The sequence below is a fragment of the Trichechus manatus genome, unplaced genomic scaffold, assembly GCF_000243295.1.
Source record: "Trichechus manatus latirostris isolate Lorelei unplaced genomic scaffold, TriManLat1.0 scaffold00029, whole genome shotgun sequence".
NCBI lineage: Eukaryota > Metazoa > Chordata > Mammalia > Sirenia > Trichechidae > Trichechus > Trichechus manatus.
In genome coordinates, this window is record NW_004443965.1 from 8,163,395 (window position 1) to 8,184,036 (window position 20,642).

Here is a 20,642-nt window from a genome sequence, read left to right on the forward strand (position 1 = left end):
CCATGATTTTGAATCGATTGATCCCAACAGGAAGGAGCCCTGGTGGTGAAGTTAAAGGACTCTGCTGCTAACCAAAAGGCTAGCGGTTGGAAGCCATGCTCTGGGAAAGATGTGGCTGTCTGCTTCTGGACAAATTACAGCCTCAGAAACCCTATGGGACAGTTCTACTTTGTCCTATAGGGTCACTCACTATGAGTCAGAATTGACTCCAGGGCAACGGGTTGGGTTTGGTTTGGTTTTTGGTTGCCTACTTTAAAGTGCTAAAAGAACCGTCGCCGTCGAGTCGATTCCAACTCATAGCGGCCCTACAGAACAGAGTAAAACTGCTGCATAGTTTCCAAGGACCGGCTGGTGGATTTGAACTGCCGACCCTTCGGTTAGCAGCCAAGCTCTTAACCAACGCGCCACCAGGGCTAAGGTGAGGACTACTCCAGTAAGTTTAAAAGATAATTATAGACTTTTAAACAGTAGCGCTTTGAATATGATTTTAAATAATTAAAAAATTAATAACAATGGCAAAGCCACTCCATACAGCGAAAAGGGCATTGGATTTGGGAGTCAGAAAACCCTAGTGCCATCCATTTATTTGACAAACCTTTAAAAAACCTACTATGTGCTAGGCACAGGAGATTCCAAGGTGAATCCAAAACGCTTGCTACGCGGAAGGGGCGCCCTCTTGGCCTGAACATCTCACTTGGCCTTTCTAAATTCAAATTCCTGATCTAAAAACTCATAAACATATCAGTTTTACCCACCTCAGAGGACATGTGGGAGAGGTGTCAAAGGGATTAGGAGAAAGGAAGCATTAGGTGCACTGCAAAGCACCCTTCGGGTCTAATGGCTCACAAATTCAGAATGTAAGTCATATCCGCACTGCAACGTCGGGCGGAGCTGGCACCTCTATCACGGTCTGGGTTTCACACAGACAGTGCTCCTGCCCTGCAAGCAACCTGACTCAACTAACCCAATGGCGTTAGGCTGGTTCCTCGTGCGGTGTTTCTGCGGCACAGACGCCTTTCTGCTACCCGCGGCCGCAATCTCGATCCTCCCTCGGTTCAGTGAAGTAGCACGGGAAACCGCACAGATCCGGCGGCTTGGGGAGCCTCGCCCGCGCGGCCATGGAATCCGCCGCAGGCGGGCGCGCGCCGCCTACCACTTCCGGCCCCGGGAGTCGGGGGCGGAGCCGCACGCGGCGCGCGGTTCAGACGTGTGGCGCGCGGCTGCCGCTTCCTGGCGGCAGGCGGCGAGGCGACCGACCGGGACGGTCTGTGTGACGTGGACGACCTCGCAACCTTTTCAGTGCCTTCATCCCGCACTGCGGGGCCCTGCCCCCGCCAAGAATTTTATTGTTATTTTTTTTTAACTCACAATTACCCAGGCCTTCAGAACGCCTTTTTTTTGTCGAAGTGGGGAGTTAGCGAAGTAGTGCGAAAAGACTCCGAGTGCGAGGCGAAGATGGAGGAAGGCGCCCAGGCCCCGGACTGGGACAGTGATGAAACCATGATAGAGGGGTCAGTGATGGATAGCGACCTGGAAGACGAGGAGCTGCCCTGGAGAAGGTGACCACCATTAAGGCCGTAGCTCCTACAACCTCGCGCTCCCAGGCCTGGCCACCGGCGGGGTAGTGCCCCCTGAGGGCGTAGGAGTTCTGAGTAGAAATTGTTACCAGCAGGTCGTATACTTGTGTGCAGGAGGGAAGCTAAGTCAGACAGCCCTTCCTGAGCTAAGAACTTGTAAATAAACAAGCCCCCCCACCCTCACCCCCGTAATTTAGGACAAAATGAGGTTTATAGTCGGTGGATTTGTGGCATTTTTTCAAAAGCCTTTTCCTGCTGGACTGGGGCATAGGCAAAAAAGTCTTGGGTTTAAACTCCTCAAATGCATTTAACAGAATTTCTCTGGGGAAAGGATGTGTGATGGGGGTAACTGAATCCTGCCAAACCGGACACGGATAGTTTTGTAATAAAACATTAGTAGTTAAGTTTATCAAGGCCTTTATTGAACATGTCCTCTGTGCTAGATGCAGGGAAAAGATGGACAAGATGAGTCCACGGCCTTTGAGAAACCTATAGGCCAGGAAAGACACGTAAACAGACAACTTCAGTATAATATGAGAAGTCTAGGGACTAAGGTATGTTCAAGGTGGTTTAGGAACCCAGAGGGACTCTAATTTCAACCTAGGTGGGCTTTAGAGTTGACCAAGGTTGACTCCTGAATAGAGGCTTGAAGGTGGGTTAGGAAGTACTCAGATGAAGAGGCATTCTAGGCCAAGAAAACTAAATACGTAAAGGCACAGATGTAGGATATAGCACTGTGGCATGTGTTGGAAAGACTTGATGGAAACGGGTTTGATTTGATTTTATGATCCATTTTAAATTAACTTTGTGTGTGGTGTGAATTATAGATTAAGGGTTCGTCTATTTGCATATGAATGTCTAAGTGTTGCTGCACCATTTGTGGAAAAGACTGTCCTTCCTCCATTGAATTGCCCTTGTGTTGCTGGTTGGAAACCCCAGGTTTTGCTGGGTGTGACTCATTACAGCCAATAAACAAGAGGCCGAGGTGGGAGAGTAGAAAGGCACATTTGTTTGATTATGGAAGGAAAGGAGCAGTCGGGGCTGCTGCCTCCAAGACTACTCACAGGCAGCTTGGGGAGGCAGCCTTTTACAGAGAGCAGACAAGGAAATGTAATATCTTTATTATAAATTTTCAGGACCAACCTTCGTGCAGGAGTCCAGAGCTTGGGGATGACTATGCATTTTATTTAGACAAGGGTTTGATTCCCCGGTGTCATGGATTGAATTGTATCCCCAAAAATACGTGTATCAATTTGGCTAGGCCATGATTCTCAGTATTGCGTGATTGTCCACCATTTTGTCATCTTATATGATTTTCCTATGTGTTATAAATCCTACTTCTATGATGTTAATGAGGTGGGATAGGCGGCAGTTATGTTCATGAGGCAGGACTCAGTCTCCAACATTGGATTGTGTTTTGAGCCAATCTCTTTTGTGATATAAAAGAGAGAAGTTAGCAGAGAGACAGAGGGTACCTCATACCACCAAGAAAGCAGTGCCGGGAGCAGAGCACATCCTTTGGACTCGTGGTTCCTGCGTAGAGAAACTCCTAGTCCAGGGGAAGATTGATGACAAGGATTTTCCTCCATAGCCAACAGAAAAAGCATTCCCCTGGAGCTGGTGCCCTGAATTTGCACTTCTAGCCTATTAGACTGTGAGAGAATAAACTTTTGTTTATTAAAGCCATCCACTTGTGGTATTTCTGTTATAGCAGCACTAGATGACTAAGACACCTGGGATGGATGGAAGAAGTGGTCAATCTTCTTTCATTAGCATTTTAAGTCTCTACCCAGAGGAAGGGTGTTTATATGTATTTTGCACTTAATGAGTTAATAGGTCACTTAAAGTGCTAAGATAGTGTTGAAAACCTGCTAAAACCAGTTGAGGCCAGCTATGGCCATCTGTAGTTATCTTGTCAAGGACAATTTCAGAAGAATGTGTGGCCTATTTTGCTTGGTGTAGGAGGATAAGCCAGAGCAGGTGTCTCTTAGAAGGGCTGAGCTCTGAGGCTGCCTGTCTCACTTCTACTTTTATCAAAAATCAATAGACCATATTTGTGTGGGTCTATTTTTGGACTCTCTATTCCATTGATCTATGTGTATTTGTCTAGTTACCTAATGCTGTCATAACAGAAACACCACAAGTGGTTGGCTTTAAAGAATGGAAATTTATTTTCTCACAGTTCTGGAGGCTAAAAATCCCAATCAAGGTCTTAGATGTGTTGATTTCTTTTGTGAGCCTTTCTCCTGATTTCTGGTGTCTGCCCATGATTTTTGGCATTCCTTTGCTTATAGACAGTCCTCATATGTTATCTGTCTTACCCAGTGTGTGGGTCTCTCTGTGTCTATTCTGGCCATGTAACTCAGAAGTAATTAGGTTTCGGATCCACTGTACACTGGTATAACTTCAGCTGATTGATTGATTGTATTACAATAGATTGCATTATGGAAGGTGATTGCATTACATCACATTACAGAAGGTAATCTTCTCTACCCAAGGCCAACTGATTTAGTCGTATGTAACTATTCCATGGTAACAACTAGACTAGTGTTTGGCCAAACCACTGGGAACTATGGCCTAGCCAAGTTGACACATAAAATTAACCATCACAGTATCCTTTCACATGTATCACCCTGTCTTGATTATTGTAGCTGTATAGTAAGTCTAGGAGCCCTGCTGGCGTAGTGGTTGAATCACTTGGCTGCTAACTGAAACGTCGGCAGTTCAAACCCACCAGCTGCTCTTCGGAAGAAAGATGTATCAGTCTGCTTCCATAAAGATTTATAGCCTTGGAAACCATATGGAGCAGCTCTGTCCTTTAGGGTTGCTATGAGTTGGAATAGACTCAACAGCAACGGATTTGGTTTTTTTTTTTTAGTAGTTAAGTCTTGAAATCAGGTAGTGTGAATCCTCTAACTTTAGTCTTCTTTTTCACAGTTGTTTCAGTTATTCTTATTCATCTTTCCATATAAATTTTAGAACTAGCCTGTTTTTAACCACAGATTCAATTTCTTTGACACATATAGGGCTTTCAGGTTATCTATTTTTCTTGATTGAGTTTGAGTAGTTTTGGTAATTTGTTCTTAGGTTTGTCGTTGGTGAATTGACCCTTTTATTATTACATAACATCCCTCCTTATTGCTGATAATTTCCTTTGTTCTACGGTCTACTTTGTCTGATACTAGTATGGTTACTCTAGTTTTCTTTTAATTCTTGTTTTCCTGGTATATCTTTTTTCCATCCTTTTACTTGTAACCTTTCTATATCATTGTATTTAAAGTAGATATTTTTAGACAGCATGTAGCTGGGTCTAGTTATTTTTTAAAATCCAATCTTTGACTATGTGGGTTTGCGCTTGTCTGCAAACTGAAAGTTTGCCAGTTCCAACCAACCCAGTGGCACTGTGAAATAAAGAGTTGGCAATCTGTCTCCGTAAAGATTACAGCCAAGAAAGCCTTATAGAGTTTGGTTCTGCTCTTTAACATGTGGGGTTGCTATGAGTTGGAACTGACTTGATGGCAACGGATTTTTGGTTTTGGATTTGTGTGTTTTAATTGGTATGTTGATACCAATGTAATGTAAGTATTGATAAGTTAGATTCAGGTCTACCATTGTATTATTTATTTTCTATTTTGCTCTCTTTTTTTGTACTTTTTTTAGTGGTTGTTCTAAGGATTATAATTTACATACCTAGTTTTTGTAGTCTAAATATTTAGAGTTATTATTTTACCACTTTAGGTAAAACACTGAGGCCTTATAATCATATAGGTTCCTTTCCCCTCCCTCCTTTATTTTATAGTATCACCAACATATATTGGATCCCCCCCACAATATTACAATTTTTGCTTTCAATAGTTGTCCCTATTTTAAAGAAATAAAGAAGAAAAAATATTTCTAATTTCTGTTGCTCTTCTTCCATTCCTGAATTTTCAAGTTTTCCTCTGGTATCATTTCTCTTAAGCCTGAAAAACTTCCTTTATCACTTCTTCTAGGACAGGTCTGTTGATGAAAAATTCTCTTAGTTGCTCTTCATCTTAGAGTGTCTTTATTTTATCTTCATTTCTAAAGGATATTTTCGCTGAATATAGAATTCTGAGTTCTTTTCTTTCAGCATTTTAAAGATGCTGTTCTACTGTCCTTTGGCCGCCATGATTTCAGGTGAGAAATCCACTGTCATTCGAATCACCACTCCCTCATTTGTAGTACTATGTCTTTTCTCTGTTTGCTTTCAAAATTTTTTTGTTTTTAGTTTTTAGCAGTTTGATTATGATATGTCTGGGCATGATTTTCTTTTCTTTTTTTTCCTGTTTGGGGTTCACTGAGCTTCTTGAATCTGTGAGTTTATGTCTTCCACTGAATTTGGTAAGTTTTCAGCCACTGTTTCCTCAGATATTTTTTTCTGCACCAATCTCTTTCTCTTCTCCTGGAATTTCAATGACATGAATGCTAGACCTTTTCATTTGGTCTCCCAGGTCCCTGAGGCTCTGTTTATTTTTTTCAATATTTTTCTGTCAGTTCTTCAGACTGTATAATTTTTATTGATCTAGCTTCAAGTTCACTTACTCTTTCCCTTGTAATATCCAATCTGTTATTGAGCTCATCCACTGAATTTCTTATTTCAGATATTGTAATTTTCTAAATTTGCATTTGTTTCTCTTTTATAGTTTTTATTTCTCTGCTAAGGACTTCAGTCTTTCCATTCATTTGACTAGTATTCACCTTTACCTCAGAGAGGATGGTTATAATAAATGCTTTAAAGTCTTTGTCTTATAATTCCAACATCTGGGCATCTGTTGATTGTATCTTCCCGTGAGAATTGGTCAGATTTTCCTGGTTTTTACATGTTGAGTGATTCTGGATTATATCTTGAACATTTTGAATATAGTGTTATACATTTTTGGTCCTGTTAAAATCCTGTGGAGAGTGTTGATTCTTATTTGTTTTTAGAAGCAGTCAACCTGATTAGGGTTAGATTGCAAGTTCTAGTTCATCTTCTGTGGGTGCTGGTCACAGTATCATTCCAGTTTTCCAAACCGTAACTATTGTGCTTGAGTCTGCCTGATGCATGTACCACTTGGGTTATTCTGGGACTTGGACAGTAGTTAACGTCATAGTTCAGTTCTGTAAGCCTTTGTTATGCTTCTTTGGCTCTTCTGTGCAGATGGACAGCTTAGGGTTGAACCCGGGACTTATGTTAGATCATATACAGAGTTAGGTGATTCTCTTTTTCCAGTTCTCTCTTCTCCTGGATTCTTCCTTCTCCTCTCTCCATATGTATACTGGCTGGTTCATCTGACCAGAAAGATAGGTTTCTCTCAGAGTGTTAGCCTTCTGCATTGTCGAGCTGTTCTTTGCAACTGGGGCCACCTTCAGGGCAAAGTGTTAAGAAAACCCAACTCAAAAACCAAATCCATTGCCGTAGAGTTGATTCCCACTCATAGTGACCCTATAGGACAGAGTAGAACTGCCCCGTAGCGTTTCCAAGGAGTGGCTAGTGGATTCAAACTACCCACCTTTTGGTTAGCAGCCAAGCTCTTAACCACTGCACCACCAAGGCTCCGTGTTAAGAAAAGAGAGACTAAAAAAAAATAAAGGGATTCTCCCCACACTCTTCCGACTGGATAGGCCCCTTTTTCCGGTTTCTCTGGCTAGAGAGGCAGGTTTTCTCTCAGGTTTTAAGTGCCTGTGCTGCCACAGATGGTGGCAGTACAGCTCTGAGGTAGGGCCTGGCTTTGGGACAGGCCTGGGAGATGAAGGAGAGGGGAAAAAAATAAAACTCAAGGATTCTTTTCACACCCTCTGGCATAGAGGGACCTTTTTCCTTTTTCCCAGTCTTCTGGATAGATGTAGAAGATTTCTTCTGGAGTTTTTGTGGCTCACACTCACTGCACAGCTCCGGGAATTGGCCTGCACTTGGATCAAAGCCAAGAGACAAAAAAAAAAAAAAAAAAGACCAAGGGAAGGGGGCGCCCAAACCCCAAAAAACAATGAAACTCACCCCATTACAGATTGTTATTTAGATTTTGATTCTCCAATCCACCTGCTATTATTTGCTTTTCAGAGTTCTCAGATAGTTGTCTTTTATATTCTGTCCAGAGTTTTTAGTTGTAATAAGTAGAGAAATAGGCTATAGATAGATGGCTTATTCTATCTTGAGTGGCCAATCTTTTTTTTCCTTCTGATTCATTTTTAAATACTCTTCTGCAGTGCCATGGAAATATCATCCTTTCATACCTCATAGCCCAAAGTTAAAAATTAACTCCTCTTCTTTTTATTGGCATGGCAGTTCAGTCACAGTCTAAGCAGAGCTGGGGCTGAATCCTAGTTTTTTTTTTTTTTTTTCCTTCATCTTCTTTGCTTAATTGTATGCAGTTCATACCAGCTGTTTTTCATGCACAAGCTCTCAATTTTGGAATGAGAAGTACAGGGTCTAGTAAAGATCCTCAACAGGCCGAACATTGTACAGTTTTGCATAGCTAAGTAATTCTTAAAATATGTTGCACCTACTGAAGTCTTTTTGCTAAGAACTGAGAAAGGATTTGGTGACCTTTGGGGCCTGAAAAGGCAAGGCTTTCAAAGAGGCAGGATGCCAGGCATTAACTTGTAGGAAAAAACTCTCTTTGAGAACCTGGTCTTGGTCCTAGCTCTGCCTCTGGAAATCTTGTTCCAGTATACATCCAATCCTTGTTGTGGCTCTGTAGGTGTTGCTACTAATCCTTTGTAAAAATTCAAGTTAATGACTAATAGGATTTTGTCTGTGATTTGTATTCAAAGAGGCAGGATTCATTTTCTTATATGTGCCTGGGAACTTTTTACCAGTCCTTATTTTCTGTCTCATCTTCTGAAAATGTTAACTGCTCAAAACTTTAAGAGCTATATTCCAAGTTAATACGCAGTATACTTAAACAGGACCACCTTATAAGACAGCTCATTGTTAAATGGATTTTTTATATATGTTAAGGTCAGATTATATCCTCTGAATATTGTAATTGCATACAAAAAAACCAAACCAAACCCATTGCCACCAAGTCAATTCTGACTCATAGTGACCCTGTAGGACAGAGTAGAACGAACGGCCTATAGGGTTTCCAAGGAGCCGCTGGTAGATTCAAACTGCCAACCTTTTGGTTAGAAGCCATAGCTCCTAACCACTGTGCCACCAGGGCTCCTGATTGGATACAGTAAAAGGTTAATTCAACATAATTAGCCTGTAAGATGGGTGTTAACTCTATCCCCCAAGACAGACCAACCCTGTCTTCATGTGAATTGTCTAGATAGAAAATACCTGTTACAAAAGACATTAAAATACTCTTGGGGGAAGGTGGAAATGAAAGCAAAGTACAAGGAGACATAGACTTAATAACCGTATTAAATTAGATTAAGGAAGCAACATTTTTGGTCAGGATCTATGTCAAAATAGAAGGTATTCCACTAAGTAAGGCAGATGGTGCCAAGTACTATTTTTAGAACTGTTACACTGAAAGGATATTTTAATTAGATTTTTTAAGAATGAAAGGCTCAGCATGGCATTAGAACTCTGTGCTGTTAAAATTTTGATAATGTATAAAACTGAAACCCTAATTGTCATTAGAAATTTCCCTGTACTTTTAAAAAAGCAGTGAAAATTGTTTGAAGTCTTCAGTCAGATTTGCTTGAAATTTTTCCTTTCACTCAATCAGCTAATTTTCCCCTCTGCTATAGTAAATAGTTAACAGTATTTCAATTTTCTAGTATTTCAGTTATATTTTATTATTAAAATACTGCATTCATAATGAAGTAGTAACTTTTGGCATGTTCGTTATTGATGTAATTGTTGTTGTTAGGTGCCGTTGAGTTGGTTCCAACTCATAGCGACCCTCTGTACAATAGGACAAAACACTGCCCAGTCCTGCACCATCCTCACAATGACTGCTATGTTTTGAGCCCATTGTTGCAGCGGCTGTGTCAGTCTATGTTGTTGAAGGTTTTCCTTTTTTTCCACTGACCCTCTATTCTACCAAGCATGATGTCCTTCTCCAGGAACTGGTCCCTCCTGATAATATGTCCAAAGTACCTGAGACGAAGTTTTGCTATCCTCGCATCTAAGGAGCATTCTGGCTGTACTTTTTCTGAGACAGATTTGTTCATTCTTCTGGCAGTCCATGGTATATTGAATATTCTTTGCCAACACCATAATTCAAAGGCATCGATTCTTCTTTGGTTTTCCATATTCATTGTCCAGCTTTCATATGTGTATGAGGCGATTGAAAATACCATGGCTTGGGTCAGGTTTACTTTAGTCCTTAAAGTGACATTTCTGCTTTTTAGCACCTTAAAGAGGTCTTTTACAACAGATTTGATGTAGTTAGAATCAGGAAATCAAGGTTATTTTCAGTTCATTTGCTGACTGTTATGAATAATTTTTCTGACCCTAACTTTCTTCATTTTTCTTTTAGGAAATAGTAAAATAAATAAATAAATAAATAAAATAAAACCCAAAAATTATGTATAAGGAAATTTATGTCAGAGCAATTTGCAGTAACAAAAAATTAAAAACAAACTAAATGTTTTAGAATCCTATAATGCTTAAATTAATTAAGCATTATATGATAATGGAGTAGTATCAATATTTAACAGTTTTGAGAAGAATTTTAATGACATTAGAAATTTTTAAATACAATGTTGGATGAAAAATGTAGCTTCTGAATATAAAGATTGACTAAAATTTTATAAAAAGAATTTTTAGTCACTCGTGCACACATGCACGTGCGCGCACACACTGTGCTGTGCGGTTGGTTTCTCTTATATATGGCCTTTCTGGCCCTGGGTTTGTGATTCTGTCAAAAATGATTGGTTGGTCCTCAGACTACCCTGTGATTGGTCTGTTTTACTTACCTTGCAGGGACTGGTCGATTTACTAGTTGGAAAGGTAGTGTGTAAAATCACTCAGTAGTAGGATTGAGCAACTTGTGGTCCATCTAGAGGATTGGTTGACTCATGGGCCTTCTGAGACGGCCAGGCCTTGAAATTGACATTGGTTATATAAGCTGCCAACCCCACAGAGATAGAGATGGGGAAGAGGGAACCTCAAGACCAAGAAGAGCCTGAAGCGGAGTAATTTGGACCCAGGGTTCCTACATGGGGAACCTCCTGAGAGCTGTAGTACAGGTCAAGTGCTGTAATATTGAAGGCAGCAGAGGCCTGGAAGGGGCCCAGCAGCAGAGCCAGTGACTAAGAGGGCCTGCAGGGCTGAAAGAGGGCCTACAGGACTGAGAAAGGGCCTGCATGACAGAGATGGCCTTCATGGCTGAGTGGACTGCTACACTGGCTATGAGCTAGACCAGTTAGCAGCAAGAGAGGCCTACAACGGGGAGGCCCAAGGGCGGAGAGCACTGAAAGAGCTGTCCTGGTTGGAAGCTGCCCTGCACTGAAGAAGGAAGGATGTGTTCTACACTTTGGGAGACATCCAGACCTTGGCTATGTGCTTCTTGATCGTGAGTTTTAGCTGTTTCTTCCCTAATAAATCACATAACTCTGAGTACGGTCTATGAGTTCTGTGTGGCCATTGCAACGAATTATTGAACCCTGCAGAATACCGTGGGGGGAACGGCTAGTGTAAGAAATGGTGAAAAAGTTGGAAAGTGGAGGTATGTCTGACCTTCACCTCATAGGAACCAGTTTTGTGCTGATCCTGATTCTTATCCATCAGGAATTTAGACGATTTCTTTTGCAACGTTACATACATACAAACCTCCATAGAGAGAACGTTCAAAGGAAATACACCAAAGTCTTAATACAGGTAGATTTACAGGAGATTTCTATGTTCTTAGTTGTACTTTCTTTTTTGGCTAGGTTTTCTACCGTTTGTTTGGATCCTGATTTGAACAAAACAACTGTACAAAGAGACAGTTGGGGAAATGTGAAGTTGTCTGTTTACTGTGTAACAGCTTCAAAATTTACTGCCTTACAACCACAAACGTTTATTATAGTTTCCTTGGGTCAGGAATCTAGGCTCGGCTTAACTGAGTACTGTGGCTGAGGGTCTCTCACAGGCTGCATTCATCTCAAGGCTTGACTGAAAGAGTGTGTCTTCTAGCTCACTCATACAGCTGTTGGCAGGATTTGGTTCCCCATTGGCTGTTGGACCGATGCCTCAGTTCCTTGCTGACTACTGACCAGAGGCCTCCCCTAGTTTCTTGCCATGTAGGTTTCTCCATATGGCAGTTCACAGTATGGCAAACTGGCTTCCACCAGAGGCAGGAAGCAAGAGAATAGGAGAGGTAGAGCAAGATAGAAGCCAGTGTCTTTTTGTAACCTAGTCTCTGAAGTAATAGCCCAACATGTTTGCTATATTCTCTTCATTAGAAGAGTCACTGGCTCCAGCCCACACTCAAAGGAGGGGGTTGGTTACACAAGAGCACAAATACCATTTTAGAGGCTGTAAATTTGATAATATAAAGGAATTATTGACTTTTTTTAAGGTGTAATAGTTACGGTTATTTTTTAAAAGGTGTTATTATTATGGTTATATTGGAAAAGAGTCCTTATCTTTTAGAGTTACGTACTGAAATATTTACAGATGAAATAAAATAAGATGTCCAGAATTTACTTTTGAAATAATCCAGGGGGAGGTCAGCAGGGGGTAGAGGGAGTGCCAGGGAAATTATAAAGGAAACAGGATTGGCTATGAACTGATAATTGTTGAAACAAGATGATGGATATACTATTCTTTCTTTTCTTTTTTTTTTTAATTTATTGATATTTGATATTTTCCATAGGTAAGAAGTAAAAAAAAAAAAAATAAAAACTTAATACCAAATCATATAAGTATGCCTTAGTACAGATGATTCACTGTTGCATTCTTGGATTCTCAAAAGTTTTCTTTTAAGTAGAAAAGATGATATTTAAGCCTGTCTAGTAGCTTACTCACCACAGTGTATCATTGCTAATTATTAGTTCTGTATCCCTCACTAGATTTGGAGCTTCTTTAGGGCGAGGATTGTGTCTTTTCTCTCTTTGTTACTTCGGTGCTGTCTAGCACATAGTAAAAAGTGTATCCAGAAATTAAAAGAATTTTGTCATTCCATGTTATGAAAATATACATTCAGAGCTAATCCTAGGATTTTAATCTCAGTTTCTCTGTGGCGTAGAGAAATCCGAAGGGAAAAAAACCACCAGCACCGGTCTCTCATGTGATTGCCTTATTTCATCTCTGTTCAGAAACCATACTGACATTTGTCCCTTACCCTTAAAATTCCAAAAATAGTAACAGAATATTTGTAAAAATGAACATGACCATATAAATGAGTCTTTATATTTTATCTTGCATAATTTTGATTAAATTGTACATTTCTGGAAAAATATGGCAGCTTTTCTTTAAAGAAACTTGATAACAACCTGTGCCTTCTTTTTTGGTATCTGAAAGGTTACTCTTTGATCAAGACATGTCTCTGAAATCTGAATCCAGTCTCCATCCTGGTATGAGTGGAATGTGCAAAGGTAAGAAATGATTCTTCTCACTAATTCCAAAGTATTATTAATTTATTTTCCAAAGTATTATTACTTCATTAACATCTCCTTTTTATTTAGTCCCTTCACTATGCTTCATCTCACCTGATACCCCAATGGCAAGTTAGAGTTTCACCTTGGAGCAGTTTTTCCTACATGTAATTGGAAGGGATAATGTGTAATACTGGTCCCCAGAATGTGTTCTTATGATGTATAAAGTACCACCAGTAAGGAGTTAGAGATCTGTTCTAATATTCCAATCAAATTTTTTAAAATTTCATTTCTTTTTTTTTTTTTCCTTTTCTAGCTGGATAGACCTTTGTTATTTTTTATAATTATTAGAAGTAAAAATATTTTTAATATACAAATTGTTACATTATACAAAGTAAAAGGTCCCACCCCCTACTCTGCTTTATAATTTCACTCCTAAAAATTGCCAATATTTAGTATTTATATATCCTTCCAGACTTTTGTATGCCAATATAAATGTCTTTTTTTTATAATTGGTGTCATATTACATATATTTCTTTCCTGGTCTACATTGATCTACCTCAGCTTTTTAAATTGCTACATATGCCATTGTATTAATATACCCTTAATGAATTGATGATATTTATGGTGTTTTTCACTTAATACTATTACGAATATGAATATCCTAGTACTTGTACCTTTTCCTACTTTTCTGATTATTTCATTGGAATAACTAAGTATAGGTTTGCTTTTAAACGGTGTGCACATGTCAAATTTTGACATAGATTGCCCCCCCACCACCACCACCAAAGATGACTTTTCCCCTCTAGACCCAATACAGTACATACTTTCTTTGGTAAGTAAAAAGTGTCTGTTTTAATTTGCTTTTTTGAAGAATACTGAGGTTGGGCATATTTTAATGTTTATCATTCATAGTTATTTTGTATGTGTGAATTGCGTATTTCTCTTTCTTATATAAGATCATTTTATATATTAAAGATAGCAAACCTTTGTCATGTATATAACAGTTTTACCCAGTTTGCTGGTTATTTTAAAACTTTATTCATAATATCTTTTGTAGTGCATAAATTTTAATTTTTTTTATAGTAAAATCTGTCAGTCTTTTCTCTTAGGATTTCTTGGTTTTCTGTCAACTTTAGAAATACTTTACCTGCCTCAAGACCATAAAAATATTTTTCTTTATTTCCATTTATTGTATTTCTATTTTTTATATTTATTTCTTTAACCTGTTTATAATATTTTGGCATATGGGAAAGGTAGGGCTCTAACTTTATTTTTTCAAATGGCTAACCAAGTGCCTCAATATTATTTCTTGAATAATCCATCTTTTTGCAACTGTTTAAAATGCCATTTTTGCCATGTATTAATATCTCATATATATACATTGGTCTCTCCCTTTGTTTAGCTTCAGTGATGTATCTGATATTCCTGCACCATCACTACATTATTTTATCATCCTTAGCTTTTAGCATGTTTCTGTATCTGGTAGGGAAGGTATCACCTTAGATAGAGTAGGTGGCTACAACATTTGTCCTAAGCTTCTTTGGTACAAATAGCAAGCTCAGTGAAGTGTGAGGCTTTACTCTGTGATTCTAATTTACTTTCTTCTAACTGTGAGGCATTTTGTTTTTAGTTAGATCTCCGCTCTGAGCTGGCAGTTTTCTGGGGTTCCAATGGGGAAATCCATATAGTTACTTCTGAGGGAGTCCCTTCCTTTTCCTATGTTGAGTGGCAGCTCTTAACCACTGATTTTTTTTTTTTAATCCAGTCCAATCTTCTGATCTATAGATGGTATATTTGCTCTCTCTTTTTTTTAAGTAGTCATTAAAAAAAATACAGTTCTTTGGATATTTCCTTAGGAACTTGGGGCTGGGGGATGAAAAGTTAAGATATTGGCTCAGTTTGCCATCTTGGGAACAGAAAGTCTGGTTTTTCTTGGGTTATGTACTAGCATTATGAGTTTTAAAAAATGACCTAAAAGAAGTTAAAAAAAAAAAAAAAGGAAGAAAGATTCTTTTTAATGGGACTTAAATCTATATAATTTTCTAGACATGTACTTTGCATTATTGATCCTGAAAGAAATACCAAATATTATTTTGTTCAATGTAGTATGTACATTTCCCCCCAATTAATGATTCAAAAACCTTGACACATAAAAGTGACAGTTAAGAAATTATGATTTACAGAATGATTTTTAATGACATTTTTCAATGTTAATAAAATCCTTGGTTCATTGTCAAAGCAGAGCAATAAAGCTGTTACAAATGATTTATGACTATATTTCATTCTAGGCATGCCTTCTCCTGAGATTCAACTTGGGTTTAAACTCAGAGAGCATCCACAAGAGCAAATGAATACCAGTAAGATGATGCCTGCTCTTAGTGAGGATACAGTCTTACAGGTGTGTTGCATATTGACTGAATGCGTGCTAATTAAGGATGGAAATGCTATCTCTGAGAGTGGCAAATTAATGATGATAATGCTTTTTGTCTATTATTTACTTCATTCTTCTCTTATTCAGTGTTTTCCTCTTTCTTAACCAGTCATTCTATTTCTTTGCTGCAACTTTGATGAAAGCCAATTATTTTAGGAGGGGGTTTTAAAATGTTTCCTTTTCTCCTCTTATGCATTTTATGTTTCTTTCTGGTAGAGGTGTGTCGGTAAGGGGAACAGAAGGGTAAAGTAAGATATAAGTTATGATTTTCATCTACCTTGTGTGTCAGAGATCATCTTAAATTTGTGAAGAAGGTACTAGTGTGTGTATTATAATTTGAGATATGGGTCACTGAAAAGGTTCGTCTGTTGTCCTTCATGTCTGTGAGTGTGTGTGTGTGTACACACATATCCTAAGAATTTTTATTTATTTGCTGTTTTTAATGCAGACACCCTGGGGAAAGATAAAGGAGTAATTCAGTTAGCACCTTGGCATAAATATATTAGCTAATCAGAGATACTTACGAAGTCTTAAGGAATGAAAGGGAAGAAAAGTACATTTTAATAGCAGAGAAGATGGCTGACAGCAGTTCCAAAGTATGACTGTGAGGGTGTATTTAATATTGTACCTAGGAAGATATAAGAGAAAATTCAACACCAAATATTTCTTCTTTGAAGCTGAGGTATCTGTATTTGGTTTCTACTAATTTTTTTCTAATAATTTGTTTAAAAATCAGTTTTGCAGTGCCTTAGTTAAGGAAAAAAAAACGTTTTTTTCCTTTGCTTCGGTAACCACGAAATGAGAAATATTTCTCTTCATTTTTTTCTGAAGCATTTCTAAATGATTAACTATCTCAGAACAGTGGTTTTGAAAGCTTTATTATCACATGCATTTGGATAGCTTTTTTAAAAATACGGACTCCCACACCCATATGTGGGTGGAACGTGGGAATCTCTGTTTTTCAAAAGCCCTCCCAAGTAATTTCTGATGATCAGCCAGCTTGGAACAGTTGCTTTAGAGGAGTTGAATGAAGAGTTGAAGAGTTAATGAGTGTATCTTTCAAAGGTTTATCGTTAGATAGCAAATTAACCACTGCTCGTTATGGGATTGATGGAAGATTAGGATAAACCAAACAACATGTTGCCACTGAGTCAATTCCGACTCATAGCAACCCTATGAGACTGGGTAGAACTGCTCCAGAGGGTTTCCAAGGTTGTAATCTTTACAGAAGCAGGCTGTCACATCTTTCTCCTGGGGAGCGGCTGGTGGGTTCAAATGGCTGACATTTTGGTTAACAGCTGAGCACTTAACCACTGTGCCACCAGGGCTTCTTAAAATTAGAATAAGAAGGACAAATGAAGTAATTAATATTTGTCCCTCTTTTTTCACTTTCATGGAAATTCATTGAGAGTAAAATAGATATTTTATTCTCATTTAACTTCTCCCTGCCTCCCTTTTTTCGACAGCAAATTTAGATCCTATAACCCAAGTGTTTAACCATATGTAGTAAATTTTCAATTAATACTATCTCCTAAACTGACAAATATCGCTACTTTCACACAGATTTTACTTCTCTGAAAATGAACCTTTAGAAATTTAACTGTATAAAACAAGTTGATTTTATCAAATAGAGAAAACAGAAAAGGTGCTTTCCTAGAGTTATTTAAAGAGGAAATATATATTGCTTTACAGCTTGAGTCAGATTTCTAAATAATTACTAAACAGATTCCCAAATAAATTTTTCCTCAATGCAATATTGACATTTCAACTTAAAAGAAGACTATTTTAGAAATAATAAGGATATAAACTATGAAGAAATAGAGGATCTCTGATTTGATATACAACATTATAGTTTTTCAAAATATAGGCACCAATCTCTTAAAATATTTCCATACTCATCCTTTTGTTTGATCTTGCAATACCTCTCCCATTTCTTCACAGGTGCTCTGTATATGGAAAGTGGGTTTTAAGCTTTGCATGGATGGATTTTGACTTTGTTTTGAAAATTTAGTAATATTCCTGGAGAGATAATTGGGAACATTGGTGTATATCATGATTGGGGGCATCACAAATCTCATTATAATCAATATTTGGATGTCTGGAAGATACTTGTTTGATAAGGTATAATGGTTAATTCAGTGATGAGGTTATTACCAGCTGGCTGCTTCCTCCACATTCCACTCTCTGAAATCCAGGACTCTGTATCTGAGAGTTGTGAATCAAAGTTGAATCTCACTTTCCTCCCCCTTTCTGAAGCCTTCACTTCCATTCCCTATCAATATGTGGAGGTGAAATCAGTTAAAATGAACTTTGAAGGGAACCTTGAAAGGGAAATGAACAACCACAAGTTTGTTTGATGAGCATGTAATGGAAAAAGAGTTGGGGTTGATAAAGCTAGAACTTGTGGAGAATTGTTAATATATGCGCTGCAGAGTCAGGTAACATCCTCTCCCACTAGCTGCTTCTCTGAGGCATAAATACCTGGGCCTCTCAAATGCAGGGTGGTTTTTGAAAACTTCGGGAACATTTTGACTCTACGGAGCTGATTATTAATGCTGTTGGTAGTGTTTTCCCAACTTTTTAACTTATCTTGGTCGGCTTCAATTCTTAGGGCCTTAGAATTGCTGTATCTGCCCAGAAGTTGCAATGGCTTAGGAATATTTCTGGGAAGGGGTGGGATTAAAAGTCTGGCCTGACTCAAACACGGTAAAGACAGTTCTCATTCAGTGGTTAAATCATTGTATTTAATTTGTATTTAGATACTATTGAGTGGAATGTAAAATTATCATTTCAGCATTTAAAGACACTGAAGCAGTATGGAGATGGTGCCATATGTCCCAGTGAAACCCTACAAAAGGCAATAACAGCTAGTTCCTGACTTATAACATATTTGAGTTATGACAAACAGTACTTCCAACCATTCTTTTTTTTTTTTTTGGACATCTTATGGTTAGTAGTACGTACTACATATGATCTTGCAGTATGTAATTTGCTGATGTTGTCATTCTCAGATGTAATGTTTCCAACCATGAAAGACAAATAAAGATGGGATTTATAAAGATACTGATAATAAAAGGCAATGATAATGGAAAAAAAAATGAGGTATTCGACTTACGTCAGAACCAACTTAAGATGGAGTAATCATAGGAACTGAACCCCGTCATAAGTAGAGAACTGCCTGTATGTGGATATTTACAAGTATTGAAAATATCCATATAAATAACCAAATATCTGTATCTCTCTCTGTATAACCCATGGGTACCTCAGTCTGAGAGAAAGGTATTTTAAGCAAATGTTATCAGCAATTCATCAAGGTTATTAAAACACTTAGTGAGACTTCCAGGCAACATGGCACTATAGACAGAAGCACCACGCTGTCCCTCCACAGCAAAGACCCGAAAAACTAAGTCAAACAGAGACAAATGTCAATCCTGAAACCTTAAGCATCAAATGAAGAGATAAAGAACTCAGCCAAGCACGAAATAGAATAAGAAACTGTCAAAGAAGAGAGAGCGAGGAGAGATACATGCAGAGGTCCCCTATCAGCTAATGGAGCCAGATTTGCCATCTTGGACTCCTGTCGGAGATTGGCGAACACAGAGTATGGGAAAGCAGCTTCACGGAGCCTCCAGCAGGAGACAGAACCACTAGTAACCAGCGATATACGCTTTCCCACCCCCCACCCTTCTTCACCCCCAGCTCGGCCTCCTCTGCTTCCTGCAGCTACAGTCTCTTGGCCAGGAGACACTGGCTTCATCCCTGCACGGCTTGGATTCCACCCGCCCTTGCTGGCTGGCTCCCGGAGTATCGTTTGTTGCTGGTGTTGCTTTTTTCCGCTTCTTTTATTTTTTTCCATACCTCTCACCACCTCCTCTTCCTTTCTGTCAAATACCTGGCTCCATGGGCAGTCTTTGCTTCTTCCTGAAAGGCTGTGAAATACCACTCAACTGTGGAACTGCTTCCTGGCCCGTGCTGCTGCGCTGGTGGGATCCCTGGGGCTTTTTGTTTCTTTGTTTTCTTTTTCCTTTCCCGGCTTGGGAGCCCTTTTTAGCCGGGCTATACTGCATGGCTTGGAAGCTACTTTGTCAGTCTGCACAGCTGCACAGTGGGATCCCTGGGTGCATTTCCTTTTTCTTCTTTTTTTTTTTTTTTTTTTTTTTCCTTTCCTGTGTGAGAAGGGAAAGACCTCATGATATAGAGGAGTTTTAAAATGTTTGTTGATTGTTTCCTCTCTTTTGCCCTTTTCGTCTTTCTTCATTTCTCAGTTTCTTGTCTCTCTATACTTACCATCTCTTCCTGTCTCCTGAATACCTGATGGTGTGTGACACCTCTACCTCTTCTAGCCAGGCTGTACTTCCCAGCCTTGGAGCCACTTCCTCAGTCTTCACAACTGCACCAGTGGGATCCCTGGGGGCTTTTCTTTTCTTTTCTAATTTTTATTTATTTATTTTTCTTTTACCTTTTTTTTCTTCTTGTTTTTCTCCATTTCTCAGTCTCTCATCGCTCCATCCAGTGGCAAGGTCCCCTAGCACTCTTTTCTGTTTGTTTGTTTTTGGCGCCTGTTTCTCTCTCTTCTCTCTCCTCTTTCCTATACCCGCTTTAGCTCTACACATCCCAATCCCCCCCCCCACTTCCTGCCTACCTGCAGCATGCGCTGAACATCACATCCCCGAGCAGCACAGGCATGGCATACTGGAACATGCCCTGCATTGATTCCCGGCCTGGCCTGTCGGCCGTAGTACGTGCCACAAACAAACCATCCCAGCATCTCCCTTTCAGCTGGCCCTGCCCTGCTTCACCATAGCTGAGCGACTGACCCTGCTGATTGGACAAGGAGCCTAAAAGTACGGTGCCCACAGACGAACAAACAGCAAAGAATGCACAGCCCACCTGCTCAGACATAACCAAATAAAAAAGCAGGATGAAATAAATAAATCTACAATCAGTAAACAAGGAAAATAACCACTGAATGTCCCGAAGCAGCAAACAATATCAAAACATATTAAAAAAAGAACATGATGGTTCCAGTAGACATCCAAAATAAAATACCAGATGACTTTCCAGTAGAAGAAAAGGCACTAGAACTACCTGATAGAGAATTCAAATCTCTAATATTCAGAGTTATCCAAGAGTTGAAGCAAAAAGCAGACAAA

The 20,642-nt window shown here is 39.1% G+C and overlaps 1 protein-coding gene across 1 annotated transcript in view; it reads left to right on the top strand.

Moving 5' to 3' along the window:
• The first annotated feature begins 1,274 nt into the window (after positions 1–1,274).
• ANKRD31 (ankyrin repeat domain 31) overlaps positions 1,275–20,642 on the top strand; it is a 159,039-nt gene continuing 139,671 nt past the window's right edge. Inside the window, exons 1-3 of the mRNA XM_023729515.1 lie at positions 1,275–1,559; positions 12,982–13,055; positions 15,347–15,456. Of these exons, the coding sequence (XP_023585283.1) occupies positions 1,456–1,559; positions 12,982–13,055; positions 15,347–15,456 (288 nt within the window). The 5' untranslated portion in view covers positions 1,275–1,455. The remainder of the gene's footprint in view (positions 1,560–12,981; positions 13,056–15,346; positions 15,457–20,642) is intronic.